General features: G+C 47.5%; 1 protein-coding gene across 1 annotated transcript; it reads left to right on the forward strand.

Moving 5' to 3' along the window:
• The first annotated feature begins 2870 nt into the window (after positions 1-2870).
• FAM50A (family with sequence similarity 50 member A) lies at positions 2871-15410 on the forward strand. The gene is made up of 14 exons (XM_040405020.1): positions 2871-3088; positions 4714-4798; positions 5982-6081; positions 10877-11016; positions 11213-11289; positions 12621-12687; positions 12770-12831; positions 13512-13588; positions 13826-13880; positions 14251-14299; positions 14598-14668; positions 14860-14970; positions 15232-15261; positions 15294-15410. Exons 1-13 carry the CDS (start codon positions 2978-2980, stop codon positions 15238-15240), a joined length of 1014 nt encoding a protein of 337 aa, XP_040260954.1. The 5' UTR covers positions 2871-2977; the 3' UTR covers positions 15241-15261; positions 15294-15410.
• Positions 15411-19548: the final 4138 nt, after the last annotated feature.

Consider the following 19548-nt stretch of genomic DNA (forward strand, 5'->3'; position numbering starts at 1 on the left):
GGAGGCACGTTCCATTCACACGGGGAGATGTGCTGCCCACAAGAACCGCGCAGCCAACAGACGAGGATCTTCTTGTGTCCCCAATGACACAAGCCACAAAAATAATGTAAGCGGAATGTGCGACCGCAGTATGCAGACTATTCACTCCTCCTGGCTTTGAGAAAGGCCAAGGAGAAAGACTGGCAGCGGCGGTGCAGCAAATTTTTTTGACACTAAGCCACGCCTCTAACTCCGCCCAATGCCTCTAAATACGCCCCCAGACAGCAGTTATGCCCCTTGATTGCTCCCACACAGTAGATATTCCTCCTTAGTGTCCCCATACAGTAATAGTGCCCCCTACACAGAAAATTTGTCTCCTTAGTGCCCCCAAACAATATTTATATCCCCTTAGTGTCCCCACACAGTAGTTATGCCCCTTGATTACCCCCAAATAGTAGATATGCCCTCTTAGCGCCCCCATACAGTAATAGTGCCCCCCATAGAGATATGCCTACCTATTGCCCTCATACAGTAGATATGCCTCCTTAGTGCCCCAAGCAATATTTGTCCCCTTAGTGCCCCAATACAGTAGTTATACCCCCCACACAGTAGTAGTGCCCCACACACAGTAGATATGCCTCCTTAGTGCCCCCAAATAATCTTTATGTCCGCTTAGTGTCCCCACACAGTAGTAATGCCCCCTAAGCGCCCTACACACAGTAGTAATGCCCCCTAAGTTCCCCGCACACAATAATACCCCCTAAGTTACCCGCACACAGTAGTAATTCCCCCTAAGTTCCCCGCACACAGTAGTAATTCCCCCTAAGTTCCCCGCACACAGTAGTAATTCCCCCTAAGTTCCCCGCACACAGTAGTAATGCCCCCTAAGTGCCCCACACACCGTAGTAATTCCCCCTAAGTTCCTCTGCACACAGTATATATGCCACCAAACAGTAGTTATGCCTCCTTAGTGTCCCCACACAGTAGTAATGCCCCCTAAGCGCCACACACAGTAGTAATGCCCCCTAAGTTCCCTGCACACAGTAATGCTCCCGAAGTTCCCCGCACACAGTAGTAATGCCCCCTAAGTTCCCCACACACAGTAGTAATGCCCCCTAAGTTCCCCACACACAGTAGTAATGCCCCCTAAGTTCCCCGCACACAGTAGTAATGCCCCCTAAGTTCCCCACACACAGTAGTAATGCCCCTAAGTTCCCCACACACAGTAGTAATGCCCCCTAAGTTCCCCGCACACAGTAGTAATGCCCCCTAAGTTCCCCACACACAGTAGTAATGCCCCTAAGTTCCCCACACACAGTAGTAATTCCCCCTAAGTTCCCCCGCACACAGTATATATGCCACCAAACAGTAGTTATGCCTCCTTAGTGTCCCCACACAGTAGTAATGCCCCCTAAGCGCCACACACAGTAGTAATGCCCCCTAAGTTCCCTGCACACAGTAATGCTCCCGAAGTTCCCCGCACACAGTAGTAATGCCCCTTAAGTTCCCCGCACACAGTAGTAATGCCCCCTAAGTTCCCCACACACAGTAGTAATGCCCCCTAAGTTCCCCACACACAGTAGTAATGCCCCTTAAGTTCCCCGCACACAGTAGTAATGCCCCCTAAGTTCCCCACACACAGTAGTAATGCCCCTAAGTTCTCCACACACAGTAGTAATGCCCCCTAAGTTCCCGGCACACAGTAGTAATGCCTCCTAAGTTCCCCACACACAGTAGTAATGCCCCTAAGTTCCCCACACACAGTAGTAATTCCCCCTAAGTTCCCCCGCACACAGTATATATGCCACCAAACAGTAGTTATGCCTCCTTAGTGCCCACATACAGAAGTTATGCCCCCTTAGTGCTCCAAACAGCAGTGGTGCCCACACAGTAAATTGAAGCCTGTATTAACCCTCCCCCTGCCCTGTTCCCCAGTGAATGGCGCTCATCCTGCTCTTCCCAGCAGCGGGCACGTTGAAGTGACGTCATTGCTCCTGCTGCAATAAGCACTAGAGATGATCGTCATTTTCCCCGGGGGCGGCGTGCTATTATTCAGCCCCGAACGTGAGATGAGGCCACCGCATCACGACTCCTGGGGACAGCCCCAGCCGGGTGTAATGGCGGAGCACGGAGCGGACAGCTCTCTGCTTCACCATTGCCTCCAACTGTCTCTGGGTCCTCAAGACGCAGAGACAGTTGAAAGCGGGACATCCTACACCTGTCCCAAAACCGCGGGACCGTTGCCAAAATCCAGGACTGTCCCACCAGATCCGGGACGACATGCTGTAATTTGTAGGATGAATGAGCCTATTCACGAACATTCATTCTCCGTGCAGCTTGCCTCCCCCATCGGCATTAGTCATGGCGACACTTTGTGACATTTAAAGGGACTCTCTTTGGAACAAGCGCCATTTTTATTACACGATTATGAAAGTCCTCCGCTGTGTAATGTAGAGTACATGAAAGGCCTACATTTTTTTAACGTGGCCAGGTCCGAATTTCGTTCCACAAAAAAAAAAAAAAGAGATCTGCAAAGTACAGCTACCTGCCCTGTGCATTCCAGGTTTTACTCACTCCCACCAATATAAAAGGCTATACTCATCCACCATTACTGAGAGTAGGACCTGGGCACCATAGAATTTAATGGGTCATATTAAAATAGCAGGGAGCATACTGAAGGACAATGGGTGCAACATAATGTAATATGAGTAAGAAACAGCACATGTTCTCCAACTGATGTGGAACTACAATTCTCAGCATGCTCTGCTATAGCTGGTGAGGCTGGTCGTATCTGCAGGCTGCACTTGGTCTACCACAAGATGGCGCTGGAGATGCAGACACCATAGCGCAGCTCGGCGTTCCTCCTAGTAACCGTGAGCCTCGGCGCGGGCTGATGACGTCAGCAGTTTCCATTTACCTTTCCCGAAGCTCCGTCCTGTGGTAGCGGCGGTTGTTGTTGTTGTGTTCTCCGGTGGTCGGTGGAGCTCCGTGTTCGGACATGGCGCAGTACAAGGGGGCGGCCAGCGAGGCCGGGAGAGCCATGCAGCTCATGAAGAAGCGGGAGAAACAGCGGGAGCAGCTGGAGCAGATGAAGCAGAAGATAGCGGAGGTGATGGAGACCCTGCCACAGCTGGGAGTCGTAGTACCATAGTGGCCACAGCAGGGAGGGATGCTGGGAGTTGTAGTGCAGCAGAGACCACTGCTGTGAGGACATGCTGGGAGTTGTAGTGCAGCAGAGGCCACTACAGTGTGAGGACATGCTGGGAGTTGTAGTGCAGCAGAGGCCACCACAGCTGTGAGGACATGCTGGGAGTTGTAGTGCAGCAGAGGCCACTACAGTGTGAGGACATGCTGGGAGTTGTAGTGCAGCAGAGGCCACCACAGCTGTGAGGACATGCTGGGAGTTGTAGTGCAGCAGAGGCCACTACAATGTGAGGACATGCTAGGAGTTGTAGTGCAGCAGAGGCCACTACAGTGTGAGGACATGCTGGGAGTTGTAGTGCAGCAGAGGCCACAGCTGTGAGGACATGCTGGGAGTTGTGGTACTAAAGAGGCCACAGCTGTGAGGACATGCTGGGATTTATAGTGCAGCAGAGGCCACAGCTGTGAGGACATGCTGGGAGTTGTGGTACTAAAGAGGCCACTGCTGTGAGGACATGCTGGGAGTTGTGGTACTAAAGAGGCCACTGCTGTGAGGACATGCTGGGAGTTGTACCAAAGGAGGCCTCAGCTGTGAGGACATGCTGGGAGTTGTAGTGCAGCAGAGACCACTGCTGTGAGGACATGCTGGGAGTTGTAGTGCAGCAGAGGCCACAGCTGTGAGGACATGCTGGGAGTTGTAGTACTGCGGAGGCCACAGCTGTGAGGACATGCTGGCAGTTGTGGTACTAAAGAGGCCACAACTGTGAGGACGTGCTGGGAGTTATAGTACCACAGAGGCCACATCTGTGAGTGCATGTTGGGAGTTGTAATACCGCAGAGCCCACAGATTGCTGGCTGTTAGGGTTTTGGGTGTAATGTAAGGTTCTTCCCTTTTCACTATCTCTGCTTCCTGTCTGTGAATGGACACATTCTTCTTTACATCTGCAGATGGCAGACATGTGCAGTGACGGGTGTAAAGGGTTACCTTGTGAGTAGGGGAGAAACTCTTCTTACCAGAACTCCCCCTTTCCTGCACTCAGGATCTCTGCTGTCAGTGAATGGAAACAATCCTGTTTATATCCAGATGCTTCTCGGTATACACAATTTCACAGCTGAGGATTTGCTACAATTTTATCACGTCCAGACAATCTCCTGTCAGGTTAAGGGGCGTTTTCTAGGACTTAGATATTGTCGGCCACGACCGGTAACTGATTGTGGGGGTCCGGGTGTCAGACCCCCACCCATCTGATGACCTCTGCTGAAGAAAGGCCATCCGTACCTCAAGTCTTTGACAGCCTGGACTTATTATGACCGTGTGCGCCAGGAGAGACGTTCATGCTGCGGCTGATATAGGATTGTGCAGAATGTTTCCTTTCACTGACAGCAATGTTTCCTTTCACTGAATTGAAACCTAAAGTATATCAGAATGTTGCAGAACCTTTCATTATACTGCATTTACTTACAAGTGATAGGGCGCCATACCTCTGGCAGGAGGTGCTGTGTGTGCGGCACAGCTGTGCTGTGTTTGTCACGGTGCGAGGCGCACAATGCGTAAAATGTCATTTCTCTTTATTTTATTTTTTTCTCTTGCAGGAGAATGTGGTGAAGGCAAATATTAACAAGAAATTCTCTGCCCATTATGACGCCGTGGAGGCCGAGCTGAAATCCAGCACCGTGGGTGAGTATGGTCACTGTCCACAGGATAGGTCATCAGTACGTGATCGGTGGGGGTCCAACTCCCAGCACCCCCGTGGATCAGCTGTGATGTCACATGACCTAGGATTGAGGTGATGTCACATGACCTAGGATTAAGTGAATAGGATTGAGCTGCAATACCAAGCACAGCCACTATACAGTGTAGGGCGCTGTGCTTGGTATGGAAGGGCTGCAGCGCTCGGTCCCCGCCCCCCCCCCCCCTCTTTCTCAAACCAGCTGATCAGCGGAGGTATCGGCAGTCAGACCGCCATGATCAGATATTGATGACCTATCCCGAGGAGAGGTCATCCGTTTTTAAGTCTTGGACAGACACTTTTTGTCCAGTTATGTGCAAATTGATCTTAAAAGCTTTTGCTGCTGGCTGTCATTGAATGGAAACCTTCATGCGTACACGCGCTGTCCTGATTATGACCAACTGCAATCAGTGCAGCGTTATGAGAGCTTGTCTCGTGTTTCAATCTCTGGGTTTCAGCAAGAATTTGCTCCATTCACTGACAGCAAGCAGCAGAGGTCTGAAGACAGAATGTCTGAGTCTCTGAGAAGAGCCCAGTTTGATGGGAGACAGAACTGTACGGAGGCGCTGCTTGCAGCTGTCTGTAGAGGGAAATTCCTTCAATCCTGCAAAACTACAACTCTAAGCATCTACAGCCATGAGTAGTATATTGACGACCTATTCTCAGGATAGGTCATGAATATATGATCGTTGGGGTCCGCTACACACACAGGACCCCCATTGATGAGCAGAGGCTGCTGTGCTCCGGTGAGCGCTGTGACCTCCTCGCAGCTCACAAGCACAGTGCCGCCCATCGTATAGTGGCCGTGCTTGGTATTACAGCCCAGGCCCATTCATTTCAGTGGGGCTCAGCTACACCTAGGCTGCAGCACTCACCGGAGCACCACGGCCTCTTCATACAGCTGATCGTCGGGGGTGCCGGGTGTCGGACCCCTGCAGATCTGATAGTCGTGACCAGTCCTGGGAACAGACCATCAATATTGCATCCCGGAAACCCCTTTATCTTATTTTGCGCTCTCTGTAATCTAGAATATCTCATAATCGTTACTCACAGATGCTGGATTAAGAGAATTTCACTGTATTTGGCGCCTTTTCACATTACAGTTTTGCGTTTTGTCTTTTTGCCGTACAGGTTTGGTGACCCTTAATGACATGAAAGCCAAGCAGGAGGCGCTGGTGAAAGAGAGGGAGAAGCAGCTGGCCAAGAAGGAGCAGTTCAAAGACCTGCAGCTGTAAGCGGGGAGAACCTGCCGCCCATTAAAGGGGTTTTCTGGGCACTAAGTATGCATCATCAATATCAGATCGGTGGGGGTCCGACACCCGGGACTGCCACAACCAGCTGCAGATTGTACCAAGCACAGCGCCGTCTGTTGTATAGTGGCTGTGCCTGGTATTGCCGCTCAGGCCCCTTTACTTGAATGGGACTGGGCAGCACTAAGACTGTGACTGATGGTCAAGGCCATAGCGGCCTTTTTAACCCCTTAAGGACATAGGACGTACCGGTACGCCCTATTTCCCGAGTCCTTAAGGACCAAGGACGTACCGGTACGTCCTAACTTTTAAATCGGGATTCCGGCGCCCGAGGGGTTAAACGGAACGGGATTTCGGCTGAAATTCTTCAGCCGGCATCCTGTGACAACGCCAGGGGGGGTCATGTGACCCCCCCGTGTCGGCGATCGCAGCAAACCGCAGGTCAATTCAGACCTGCGGTTTGCTGCGCTTTTTGCAGTTTCTGATGCCTGCGGTCCCTGACCGCGGGGATCAGAAACTTTAGAGTGGCTAAAATCATTATTATTCACCCCCCCCTGCACCCCTGCATGATTTGATGCCGGCGGGTGGTGCAGGGGGGGGTGTCGCATGCGGTGGGGGCGTTGCGGGAGGCGGGCGGTGCGGCAGGCGGGATCGCGATCCCCCGCCCGCCTCCCCATGAATGATCGTTGGTGTCTAGTGGTTATACCAGGGTGCCAGCACATTGCTGGCACCCTGGTATAAACGGCTGACATCTGTGCAGATGTCAGCCGTTTAACCCTTTCCATACCGCGGTCCGTACGGACCGCTGTATGGAAAAAGTTAACTGTCATCGTCAGGGAGCTCCCTCCCTCTCCATCGGGGGGCTGCTGTGCCTTTGCAGCCCCCCGATGGAGAGGGAGAGAGCTCCCAGAGAGCCCCCCTCAGCCCCGTGCTTACCCTTCCCCGTCTGCGAAGTTCTGAGCAGACGGGGAGGGTTCCCATGGCAACAGGACGCCTGCTCAGGCGTCCTGCTGTCCATGGTGCTGAACAGATCTGTGCTAAAAGCACAGATCTGTTCAGTGTAAGTAAAATACAGTACAGAACAATATATATTGTTCTGTACTGTATTATACAGACATCAGACCCACTGGATCTTCAAGAACCAAGTGGGTCTGGGTCAAAAAAATGTAAAAAAAAAGTGAAAAAAGTTAAGATAAAAAAAAAAACATTTATCACTGAATAAAAATTAAAAAAATAAAATAAACTACACATATTAGGTATCGCCGCGTCCGTAACGACCTGATCTATAAAACGGTCATGTTACTTTCCCCGCACGGTGAACGCCATAAAAATAAAAAAATAAAAACTATGAGAAAATTGAAATTTTGCCCACCTTACTTCCCAAAAAAGGTAATAAAAGTGATCAAAAAAGTCGCATGTACGCCAAAATAGTACCAATCAAACCGTCATCTCATCCCGCAAAAAATGAGACCCTACTCAAGATAATCGCCCAAAAGCTGAAAAAACTATGGCTCTTAGACTATGGAAACACTAAAACATGATTTTTTTTTGTTTCAAAAATTAAATGATTGTGTAAAACTTACATAAATAAAAAAAGTATACATATTAGGTATCACCGCGTCCGTATCGACCGGCTCTATAAAAATATCACATGACCTAACCCCTCAGATGACCACCGTAAAAAAAATAAAAATAAAAACAGTGTAAAAAAAGCCATTTTTTGCCATCTTACGTCACAAAAAGTGTAATAGCAAGCGATCAAAAAGTCATATGCACCCCAAAATAGTGCCAATCAAACCGTCATCTCATCCCGCAAAAAATGAGACCCTACTCAAGATAATCGCCCAAAAGCTGAAAAAACTATGGCTCTTAGACTATGGAGACACTAAAACATTTTTTTGGTTTTAAAAATGAAGTTATTGTATAAAACTTACATAAATAAAAAAAAATGTATACATATTAGGTATCGCCGCGTCCGTGACAACCTGCTCTATAAAATTACCACATGATCTAACCTGTCAGATGAATGTTGTAAATAACAAAAAAAAAAAACGTGCCAAAAAAGCTATTTCTTGTTACCTTGCTGCACAAAAAGTGTAATATAGAGCAACCAAAAATCATATGTACCCTAAACTAGTACCAACAATACTGCCACCCTATCCCGTAGTTTCTAAAATGGAGTCACTTTTTTGGAGTTTCCACTCTAGGGGTGCATCAGGGGGGCTTCAAATGGGACATGGTGTCAAAAAAACCAGTCCAGCAAAATCTGCCTTCCAAAAACCATATGGCATTCCTTTCCTTCTGCGCCCTGCCGTGTGCCCGTACAGCGGTTTACGAACACATATTAGGTGTTTCTGTAAACTACAGAATCAGGGCCATAAATAATGAGTTTTGTTTGGCTGTTAACCCTTGCTTTGTAACTGGAAAAAAAATATTAAAATGGAAAATCTGCCAAAAATTTGAAATTTTGAAATTGTGTCTCTATTTTCCATAAAATCTTGTGCAACACCTAAAGGGTTAACAACGTTTGTAAAATCATTTTTGAATACCTTGAGGGGTGTAGTTTCTTAGATGGGGTCACTTTTATGGAGTTTCTACTCTAGGGGTGCATCAGGGGGGCTTCAAATGGGACATGGTGTCAAAAAAACAGTCCAGCAAAATCAGCCTTCCAAAAACCAAACGGCGCACCTTTCACTCTACGCCCTACTGTGTGCCCGTACAGTAGTTTACGGCCACATATGGGGTGTTTCTGTAAACAGCAGAGTCAGGGCAATAAAGATACAGTCTTGTTTGGCTGTTAACCCTTGCTTTGTTAGTGTAAAAAATGGGTTAAAATTGAAAATTAGGCAAAAAAATGAAATTCTCAAATTTCATCCCCATTTGCCAATAACTCTTGTGCAACACCTAAAGGGTTAACGACGTATGTAAAATCAGTTTTGAATACCTTGAGGGGTGTAGTTTCTTAGATGGGGTCACTTTTAGGGAGTTTCTCCTCTAGGGGTGCATCAGGGGGCTTCAAATGGGACATGGTGTCAAAAAACCAGTCCATAAAAATCAGCCTTCCAAAAACCATACGGCGCACCTTTCACTCTACGCCCCGCTGTGTGGCCATACAGTAGTTTACGGCCACATATTGGGTGTTTCTGAAGACGGCAGAGTCAGGGCAATAAAGATACAATCTTGTTTGGCTGTTAACCCTTGCTTTGTTAGTGGAAAAAATGGGTTAAAATGAGAAATTAGACAAAAAAATGAAATTCTCAAATTTCATCCCCATTTGCCAATAACTCTTGTGCAACACCTAAAGGGTTAACAATGTATGCAAAATCGGTTTTGAATACCTTGAGGGGTGTAGTTTCTTAGATGGGGTAATTTTTGGGTGGTTTCTATTATGTAAGCCTCGCAAAGTGACTTCAGAGCTGTAGTGGTCCCTAAAAATTGAGTTTTTGTAAATTTCTGAAAAATTTCAAGATTTGCTTCTAAACTTCTAAGCCTTATAACTTCCCCAAAAAATAAAATATCATTCCCAAAACAATTCAAACATGAAGTAGACATATGGGGAATGTAAAGTCATCACAATTTTTGGGGGTATTACTATGTATTACAGAAGTAGAGAAACTGAAACTTTGAAATTTTTCAAATTTTTCCAAATTTTTGGTAAATTAGGTATTTTTTTGTGCAAAAAAAATAATTTTTTTGACTTCATTTTACCAGTGTCATGAAGTACAATATGTGACGAAAAAACAATCTCAGAACGGCCTGGATAAGTCAAAGCGTTTTAAAGTTATGAGCACTTAAAGTGACACTGGTCAGATTTGCAAAAAATGGCCTGGTCCTTAAGGTGAAAATGAGCCCGGTCCTTAAGGGGTTAAGCAGTGATTGGAGGGGATATCTGGAGTCGGACCCCTGCCGATCTGATATTGATGACCTATCCTGAGGATGTATAGAACTCCAGGAAAACCTCATTAAGGCTCCATTCAGACGTCCATGTGTGTTTTGCGGACCGCACATCGCCGGCACTTAATAGAAAATGCCTATTCTTGTCTGCAGTTGCGGACAAGAATAGGACATGTTCTATTTTTTTGGAGATTGGAAAAGCGGACCCGGAAGTGCGGGTCCACATTTCCGGATCCGGGCCGCACATCGTGCGGCCACATAGAAATGATTGGGTTCGCAATTCTGTTCCGCAAAATGCGGAACAGAATTGCGGATGTGTGAATGGAGCCTAACAGTATTACTGCTCATTCAGACAGCCGTATGTTTTTTGCGGTACGTGAAAATGCAGATCCGTTGTTTTTTTTTTTTTTTAGGTCAGTTCAGCATGTCTGCAAATAAAGCGAATCTGCATTTTTGCGGACCCATAGACTTCAATGGGGCCATGGTCACGTTTTCACTGACAAGGATAGGATAGTTTTATTTGTTTTGCGCAGCTGTAGAACGGAAGAAAAGATGCGGACAGTACACGGAGTGCTGTCCGCATCTTTTGTCGCCCCATAGAAGTGAATGGGTCTGCATTTAATCCGCAAAAAAAACGGATCAGATGCGGAAAGTAACGTACAGCCGTCTGAATGAGCCCTTAGGGTGGGATTCCTGTAATCTGGCATCTGAGGATCCAGCATAGAACTGCGATGTGCTGCAGAAATTCACCGACCACCACTGTGAGCGTCTGTAAATCTGGCACCAGTGCCTGAGACAACGTTGGATATAGTGTCATCCACAGCGCTGCACAAAGATTATAATCACTCCCATCATTCACCTGAATTGCCGCTGTGTTCACAGGAAGTTGGAGAAACAAAGGGAACGGGAAAGGAAGAAGGAGCAGAAGCGGAAGATTGCCAGCCTGTCCTTCAACATTGACGACGATGAGGACGAGGAAGAGGATGACGACGACATGGAGGAGGACGAGCTGGAAAAGGAAGGTAGGAGCTATAAAATAGATAATCGCAGCAACGTTCCTTTAAACCTGTACAGTGATCTGTGACCGTCTGATAGTCCGGAATATCTGATAATCTGGCACTTACATTGAGGCCGGATCACTGTAGGGTGTATTATCCTATTCCTTGTAGATTACAGTCCTTCATCTCATGATCTTGCTCACATTTCCATTGCTTCCAGAGCTGCCCAAGAAGAAAAAGAAGCTGGGAAAGAACCCCGATGTCGACACAAGTTTCCTGCCAGACAGAGATCGAGAGGTAGAGTGTGACCGCTATCTTGTTTGAGCTGTACAAGCACAACGGAAAAACCTCCTTGCTTTACACTGCTGTATCTGATCTTTTTAGGACAAGTCAAGAAGGTAGTTAGATCTGACGGCAGAACCTTTGGCCCTGTATAGGCCTTGACTGCGCCATGATGTGTCACCATCGATGGTGGCAGCCAGTCATCACCGCTTAAAGGGGTTGTGCCACCTCACACATTGAAGGCATATCACTAGGATATGCCACCATGTCAGATAGGTGCAGGTCCCACCTCTGGGACCCACACCTATCTCTAGAACGAGGCACCCAAAGTGAACGAGAGCTCACCACACATGCGTGGCCGCTTTCCATTCTCCTCTTTGGTAGTTCCAGAAGTAGCCGAGTCTATTTTCGGAAGTACCTCTCCATTCTCTTCTGCGGGGCTGCCAGAGGTCGGCTATTTTCAGCAGTCCCACAGAAAGAAATGGAGGACGGCTTTGCATGTGCTGTGGGCTCTTATGAACGAGGGTGCTCTGTTTTAGAGATGGGACCCGCACCTATCTGACATGGTGGCATATCCTAGCTATATGCAGTCAATGTCGGAGGTGAGACAGACCCTTTAAAACCACATCACTGTGGCTGATACATGGCAGCAGAGTCAGCCCTTAAAGAGGACCTTTCACCGATTCTTACCCTATGAACTAAGTATACAGACATAGAGAGCGGCGCCCGGGGATCTCTCTGCACTTACTATTATCCCCGGGCGCCGCTCCGTTCTGCCGCTATGCCCTCCGGTATCTCCGCTCACTAAGTTATAGTAGGCGGAGATACCAGTCCCTAAGTTATGGTAGGCGGAGTCTGCCCTAGCGCTGGCCAATCGCAGCGCAGAGCTCACAGCCTGGGAGGTTATTTTCTCCCAGGCTGTGAGCTATGCAATGCGATTGGCCAGCGCTACAGAAGAACAAGGGCAGACTCTGCCTACCATAACTTAGGGAACGGAGATACCGGAGGGCATAGCGGCAGAACGGAGCGGCGCCCGGGGATAACAGTAAGTGCAGTGAGATCCCCGGGCGCCGCTCTCCATGTCTGTATAGTTAGTTCATAGGGTAAGAATCGGTGAAAGGTCCTCTTTAATATGACTTACAGAAACAGCGCCACTCTAGCCTATGGGTTGCGCCTGGTATTGCAGCTCAGCCCAATTTCCTTTGACTGAGACACAACTCATGCGCAGGGTGGTGGTGTTCCTTGAAGAAAGCCGCCATGCTTTTCTCGTAACCCCCTGCACCTCTAGCATTGTATTGAGTTGTAGTACAGTGCGGCTGCTTCATCATCCTCACCTGCCTCCTCAGGAAGAAGAGAACCGTCTCCGAGAAGAGCTAAGACAGGAGTGGGAGCGCAAACAAGAAAAGATCAAGAGTAAGTGTGCACGTGCCGGGTGAGGTGACGGGCGGCGGTTTTCAGGAGCGCAGTGGTTAGGACTGTTCCCTTCTCTCCGCAGGTGAGGAGATAGAGATTACCTTCAGCTACTGGGACGGCTCTGGACACCGCAGGACAGTAAAGGTAAGAGCCTAGTAAGTTAGTTCTCAGACTTAAAGGGGTACTCCTATCTTTATAGTGACTACTTGCCTCTAGGATATGCTGTCACTTTATGATCATGGGGTCTGACCTCTGAGACCCCCCTGTGCTGACTGAGCGTTGCAGCGCATCCATTGTGCATTGAACCAACGCTGCGACCCTTTCATTCTCTGGATCGGTGGGGGCCCCAGAGCTCAGACCCGCACCGCAATAAAATTATGGCATATAACTTCATTTTTGAAATTAGAATACCCCTTTAAAAGTTTGGCTTTTTTTTGTGTAAATAAAAATTGATCTTTGCCAAGATCTCTGCTTGCTGTCAGTAAATAGGAGCATTCTCGTTTACACCCAGAGACTAAAATCCTGTCAAGACCACAGGTGAGGGTCGGCTACAGTTGTATCCAGTCTCTGTTATGTAACTCGGCAGCACAACCGTCTCTCCCGCCCTGATTTTGGTTACAGCGTATCAGTGCGGGGTAAAATGCGGAGATGCAATTGTAACAAACAATCACCTGTGAGAGGGACTGGGTCTATGGACATGTAACCTAGAATGTTCCCAGTCACTGACAGCAAGCAGAGATTTTGAGAATGGGACTATTGCAAAGTTGCAGAACATATTTACTATGGAGCAGTAGCGTTTCATTAACTCTTTGCATCCTTTTTAGATGAAGAAAGGAAATACCATCCAGCAGTTTCTGCAGAAAGCCCTGGAGATCCTGCGCAAGGACTTCAGTGAGCTCAGGTGAGGATCGGCAGGACGTCGGGCTGCTGTTTACGGAGCCCGGTATTCTGTCTGTGGGGGGGGGGACACAGGCTGCCATGAACCGTATGATTGCAAATGTGGAACGGTGTAAAGCTGCCTGTAGATCCTTGTGCTCCAGCTAGGCTCTCAGGGCATGCTGGGAGTTGTAGTTTTGCAACAGTTGGAGGTTACTTCTGTAGACCAGTAAGTAACATTTGTCTGTTTTATTTCCTCCAGGTCGGCAGGTGTGGAGCAGCTAATGTACATTAAAGAGGATCTGATCATCCCACACGTGAGTCTATTCTGTGCATTATATAAGCACAGCGGCCGCGACACGTGTAACACAGGGGCCGCGACCCCCCCCCCTCCCAATCCTATATAACGTCCCACAGCCAGAATGTCGTTACACACCTTCAAGTCCTAATGTAACCCAAGTATAGGAGATAATGCGAACTGCGGTGAAGGCGTCTTTCTCCTCTTCACCTTCTGTGGTCATTCGTGTCCCATACTCGTGTAGTCGGATGAATTAACCCTTTAACTGCAGGTATGCAGAGGCCGGGAGACTTCTCATAGACATTAGCGGTGCCGCTGATGCCATCTTCATTCCGGCCCATACAGCCGTCTCCTGCTCACCGCTCTCTTCTTCTCTTTTTATCCTCCAGCATCACAGCTTTTACGATTTTATTGTGACGAAGGCGAGGGGTAAAAGTGGTAAGTCATGAATTCTGTCACCATCACCTACTGTTAGGGGAACCAAATTCTAACATTTCCAGGTCAGACCTCATCTGTCGGAGGCTGTAGGTTATATAGATCACTGCAAACTGTGGGCAGGATAGTGATCGCCGGAAATGTGGTGTAGTGCACAGGAGAGGCTGCGCTCTGCGAAGGAGCACGCATGTCAAAGGCATTGTGTTATATATGATCCATTCCTCCCCTCGTCCATAGCGCAGCCTTTCTTCTCAGGCCTCATCTTCCTCACCAAAAATAATTTGCTTCCATTTTGCCATAGGGCCGCTGTTCAACTTTGACGTGCACGAAGACGTCCGCCTGCTGAGTGATGCCACAGTGGAGAAGGATGAGGTAAGAGCCGGGGGACTTAAAGGGGTTGTCCAGGATTAGGAAAACATGTCTGCTCAGCTCCATTAAAGTGAGTGTAGCTGGGCTGCAGTACCGCACACCACCTTGGGAAAGGTGTGGCGCTGTTTCTGGAAGAAAGCAGCCATGTTTTTACCCCCCCTCCCGTTAACACCGTTGTTGTTTTCTCTTTTCAGTCTCATGCTGGGAAAGTTGTTCTTCGGAGCTGGTATGAGAAGAACAAACACATCTTTCCAGCAAGCAGGTGGGAGCCCTATGACCCAGAGAAGAAGTGGGATAAATACACAGTAAGTGCCCTAAGTCGCTGATAGTTACACTTGAGTTTCATCATTTTCGACTGCTGTCAGTGAATGGAACCATCCAGACACCGACAACCTGTCCAGTTGGCACAGGTGCATGGCTTTACTGTATCCATCAGCAGGACATAATCAGGAATGGTTACTATTCATTGACAGCAAGCACTTGGAAATGGTGAAGCACATTTAGCGCCACATTTAAGTGAGAAAACGCCCTCACTGGTTCACATTCTTCTCTTTACCCCCCCACAGATCCGGTGATCGCACCTGCAGTGACCCGTCCTGCTCCTCCTCACCCGGCATCTACGAAGCATCTGATTGGACAGAAGTGTTGCTTTATGTTCTTATGGGATCTTGTATATAGTCTTGTAATTACTGTGGTGGTTTTTATATGTTTTGGACACAGAATAAATACATTTCTGTGTTCTCTACCCTGCGTCCTGTTTTTACTCTGCTTGTTCAGTCTCTGCACAACACTTGGTCTGGTAATTGGCATTCTAGGAAGGGTTATCTTTACAGCAAGCACCATCCAGTCATCGCATGTAGGAAAACTGACTGAGACCCTTTTTAATGGGAGATCAGCTAAGGCTACTTTCACACCTGCGTTAGGTCCGGATCTGTCTGGTATCTGCACAGACGGATCCGCTCCTATAATGCAAACGCTTGTATCCGTTCAGAATGCATTAGGGCTGAACTGAGGCGCCTATCAATTTATATACACAATGACTGCACCAGCAGAATAGTGAGTGCAGCTCTGGAGTATAAGGCTGAGTTTACACGGGCGAGATTTCAGCGCGGGTGCAATGCGGGAGGTGAACGCATTGCACCCGCACTGAATCCCGACCCATTTATTTCTATGGGGCTGCGCGCATGAGCTGTGATTTTCACGCATCACTTATGTGTTGTGTGAAAATCGCAGCATGCTCTATATTGTCCGTTTATCATGCAACGCAGGCCCCATAGTAGTGAATGCAAGCAAGTGCGGATGCGGTGCGATTTTCACGCATGGTTGCTAAGATGACAGTCTATTCACTATAAGGGAAAGTATAAGGGAAAATAATAGCATTCTTTAATACAGAATGCTTAGTAGGTGGTCAATTGAGGGTTAAAAAATAATTAACTCACCTTCTCCTGTTGATCGCGTAGTTGCCGATCTCTTCTTACTTCTTTAATTATGAGCTGCCGGCTAAAGGACCTGTGGTGAAGTCAGATCACATGGTCCAATCACATGATCCATCACCGTGGTGATGGACCATGTGATGAGCTCAGTGACATCACCACAGGTCCTTTAGCCGGCAGCTCATGATTAAAGAAGTAAGAAGAGATCGGCAACTACGCGATCAACAGGAGAAGGTGAGTTAATTATTTTTTAACCCTCAATTGACCACCTACTAAGCATTCTGTATTAAAGAATGCTATTATTTTCCCTTATAACCATGTTATAAGGGAAAATAATTACATCTACACAACACCGAGCCCAAACCTGAACTTCTGTGAAGAAGTTCGGGTCTGGGTACCACAGTCAGTTTTTAATCGTGCGCGTGAAAAACGCATTGCACCTACGCGATAAAAACTGAACAACGGAACGCAATCGCAGTCAAAACTAACTGCAATTGGGTACCTACTCGCGCGGGTTTGCCGCAACGCATCCGGACCTTATCCGGACACGCTTTTGTGAACTCAGCCTAAGGCTACTTTCACAATAGCGGCAGGCTGTTCCGGCGGGGAATCCGTGAAGCCTTAAGTCCGCTCCAGCCCCATTCACTATAATGGGGGCAGGCCAGAGGTCCGGCCACAGCACGGCAAACATGCAGAGAGACGGCTGGGATAAAACTATGACATGTCTGGATCTCTGGAGTACAAGAAAGTCATGGCTGCTTCCTTCAAGACACCATGAAGTTCTTGTTACTCCAGTTTTCTGCTGTAAAAAAAGTCGCAAATACAACTTTTTTGCACAACTGGTGTTTCTCCGGCCCCTCGCCATTCTCACCAAAAGGGGGTGTCGTGAGGAAGCGGACGGGCCTGACGTATTTATCCTTTTACACCAGTTCTCTGACGACTGAATTCTCTGGCAGTGCAGGGGAGATCCTAGATCGGCAAAACACGGCCTATGATAAATCTCTCCTATATACTGCTTCTTCTGGGCGACATATAGGCAAGAACTATATTAATAGCAGTTTCCAAAAGAAGTTACCTAGAAGTAGGTGGGACCCGGCACCATAACGGGGTACGGGCCATGGGGAACTGACATCTTCCGTCTATGTTCCCAGCGCCATTATTTGGCCTTACAGCTTCTATGGAGACAGGTGACGTGTCATTTATAGGGTCCTGAAGGCTGTATCGGTGATCATGGCCTGACGGACGTCTCTCTCGCCTATCTTATTAAAACCCATTAAAAATGGCGCTGGTTGAGGCATCACGACTTCCTATGGAGTTTCATTTAGGTGCAACCGAAGATCATAAGATCATTTTTATATGCGTAATGTCTCTTTAAACGACAATGCTTGCTATCCAGGATAAACCCAGGAATGTGGATTCAGTTCCTGCTATTTCCTTTTTTTTTTTTTTTTTTATATGTTCCAGTTACCACTGGTAGAAAAATACGTGGCTTAAAAAATGCTGAATGCAACAATGAGAAGCGGAGCCCGATTCCGTACCGGAGCTGGCCAGCAGAGGGCGAGCCTGCTCCTCCCTGCCAGGCTGTAGGTCCCTTTTGGTCGGGAGCGCTGCTCCGGCTTCTCGTATTTCTGCATCGTGAATTCATGCTGGGATAATCCTAGGATTTCTGATGAGTAATAAAGCGATTGTTTTGGCTCAATATGTCTCTATTTTTCCATTTCTCCAGATGCCGGTCTTTACTCCCAGGCAGTTCCAGCCTCACACACCCATTTCCTTCTGCTCTGATTAAACACAGAGAAAAAATGCTAATAATAACATTCAGAGATGTATTTGTCTTTCGCTCCCGGCTTATCAGCGCTAAAGAGATCTTGTATGTGGATCTAATTACAGGGAAGGGCTTTACGCTGCGCGGATGACACCTACTGTGCCGCAGCCGTTGAAGAATGAGCCGGGCGGCTGATAACAGAGAATGCAAGCCGACCCATGTCAAGGTATGGAGTTTTCCCCTCCCATTAAGGCCTCTTGCACACGAATGGTATTTTTTTTTTCCCGTTTTTTTCATATACGTATACGTAACCATTCATTTCAATATGTCCGCAAAAAAAAAACGGAATAAACTCCGTATGCATTCCGTTCAAAGACAGAACATGTCCTATTAATGTCTGCATAACGGACAAGGATAGGACTGTTCTATCAGGGGCCAGATGTTCCGTAAAAAAAAACGGAATGCACACGGACATCATCCGTATTTTTTGCAGACCGCAAAATACTGAAAAAGCCGTACGGTCGTGTGCAAGAGGCCTAAGGCCTCTTTCACACAACCGTTTTTTGTTTTTTTTGAAGATTTTTGCTGTCCGTATACGGAGCCATTCATTTCAATAGTTCCGCAAAAAAAACTGAATGTACTCCGTATGCCTTCCGCTTCTGTATTTCCGTTTTTCCGTTCCGTTTTTGCGGAACCATCTATTGAAAATGTTATGCCCAGCCTAATTTTTTCTATGTAATTACTGTATACTGTATATGCCATACGGAAAAACGGAACAGAAACAAAAAACGGAACAACGGATCAGTGAAAAACGGACCACAAAATGCTGAAAAAGGGCTTGGTTTCTGCGTTCCGTATACGGAACCAGTCATTTTAATGGGTCTGCAAAAGATGCGGACAGCACTCTGCGTGCTGTCTGTATCCGTTGCTCCTTTCCGTGGCCCCGCCAAAAATAGTTTCTATAATGGGCCTCCTGTTCCGTTCCGCAAATTGCGGAAGGCACGCGGGCGGCATCCGTTTTTTGCGGATCCGCAAAAAACGGCACGGTCGTGTGAACGAGCCCAAAGCCTTACAGTCGTGTAAAAGAGGCCTTAAGGGTACCTGATTACGTACAGTTTTTCTGTGCAGATTCTTGTGCGGAAAAACCTTAGCGCAATACTCGTACACTTTCCTTTTTTGTTCCATGCGGAAATTGACCCGCTGTGCGGATTTATCAGTGCAAGGGGTGAGATCTGCGGCAAAACCGCATCAAATCCGCACCTAAAAACGCAAGTAAAAGCTCATGCACACAAACGTATTTTCTTTCCATGTCCGTTCCGGTTTTTTAGAGGACCATATACGGAACCATTAATTTTAATGGGTCTCCAAAAAAACGGACGTTAGGGCTCATGCACACGACCGTATGTATTTTGCGGGTGACGTCCAGGTGCATTCCGTATTTTGCGTAACGGAACAGCCGGCCCCAAATAGAACAGTCCTATCCTTGTCCGTAATGCGGACAATAATCGGACATGTTCTATTTCTTTGCAGAACGGAATGCACGCAGAGTAACTTCAGTTGTTTTTTTTTTTTGAAATGAATGGTTCCGCATACGGTCCGCAAAAAAAAAACGGAACGGACACGGAAAGAAACTATATTCGTGTACATGAGCCCTTACTCTGTGTGCATTCCATTTCCGTATGTCC

The sequence above is a fragment of the Bufo bufo genome, chromosome 8 (assembly GCF_905171765.1).
Source record: "Bufo bufo chromosome 8, aBufBuf1.1, whole genome shotgun sequence".
Classification (NCBI taxonomy): Eukaryota; Metazoa; Chordata; class Amphibia; order Anura; family Bufonidae; genus Bufo; species Bufo bufo.

Excerpts from the sequence above, each read along its gene's own strand:
- FAM50A (XM_040405020.1), top strand. The coding sequence starts at position 2,978 with ATGGCGCAGTACAAGGGGGCGGCCAGCGAGGCCGGGAGAGCCATGCAG. Across the intron at positions 13,881-14,250 it reads AGGATCTGATCATCCCACAC|CATCACAGCTTTTACGATTT; the intron begins GTGAGTCTATTC and ends TTTATCCTCCAG. Across the intron at positions 14,669-14,859 it reads CCACAGTGGAGAAGGATGAG|TCTCATGCTGGGAAAGTTGT; the intron begins GTAAGAGCCGGG and ends TTCTCTTTTCAG.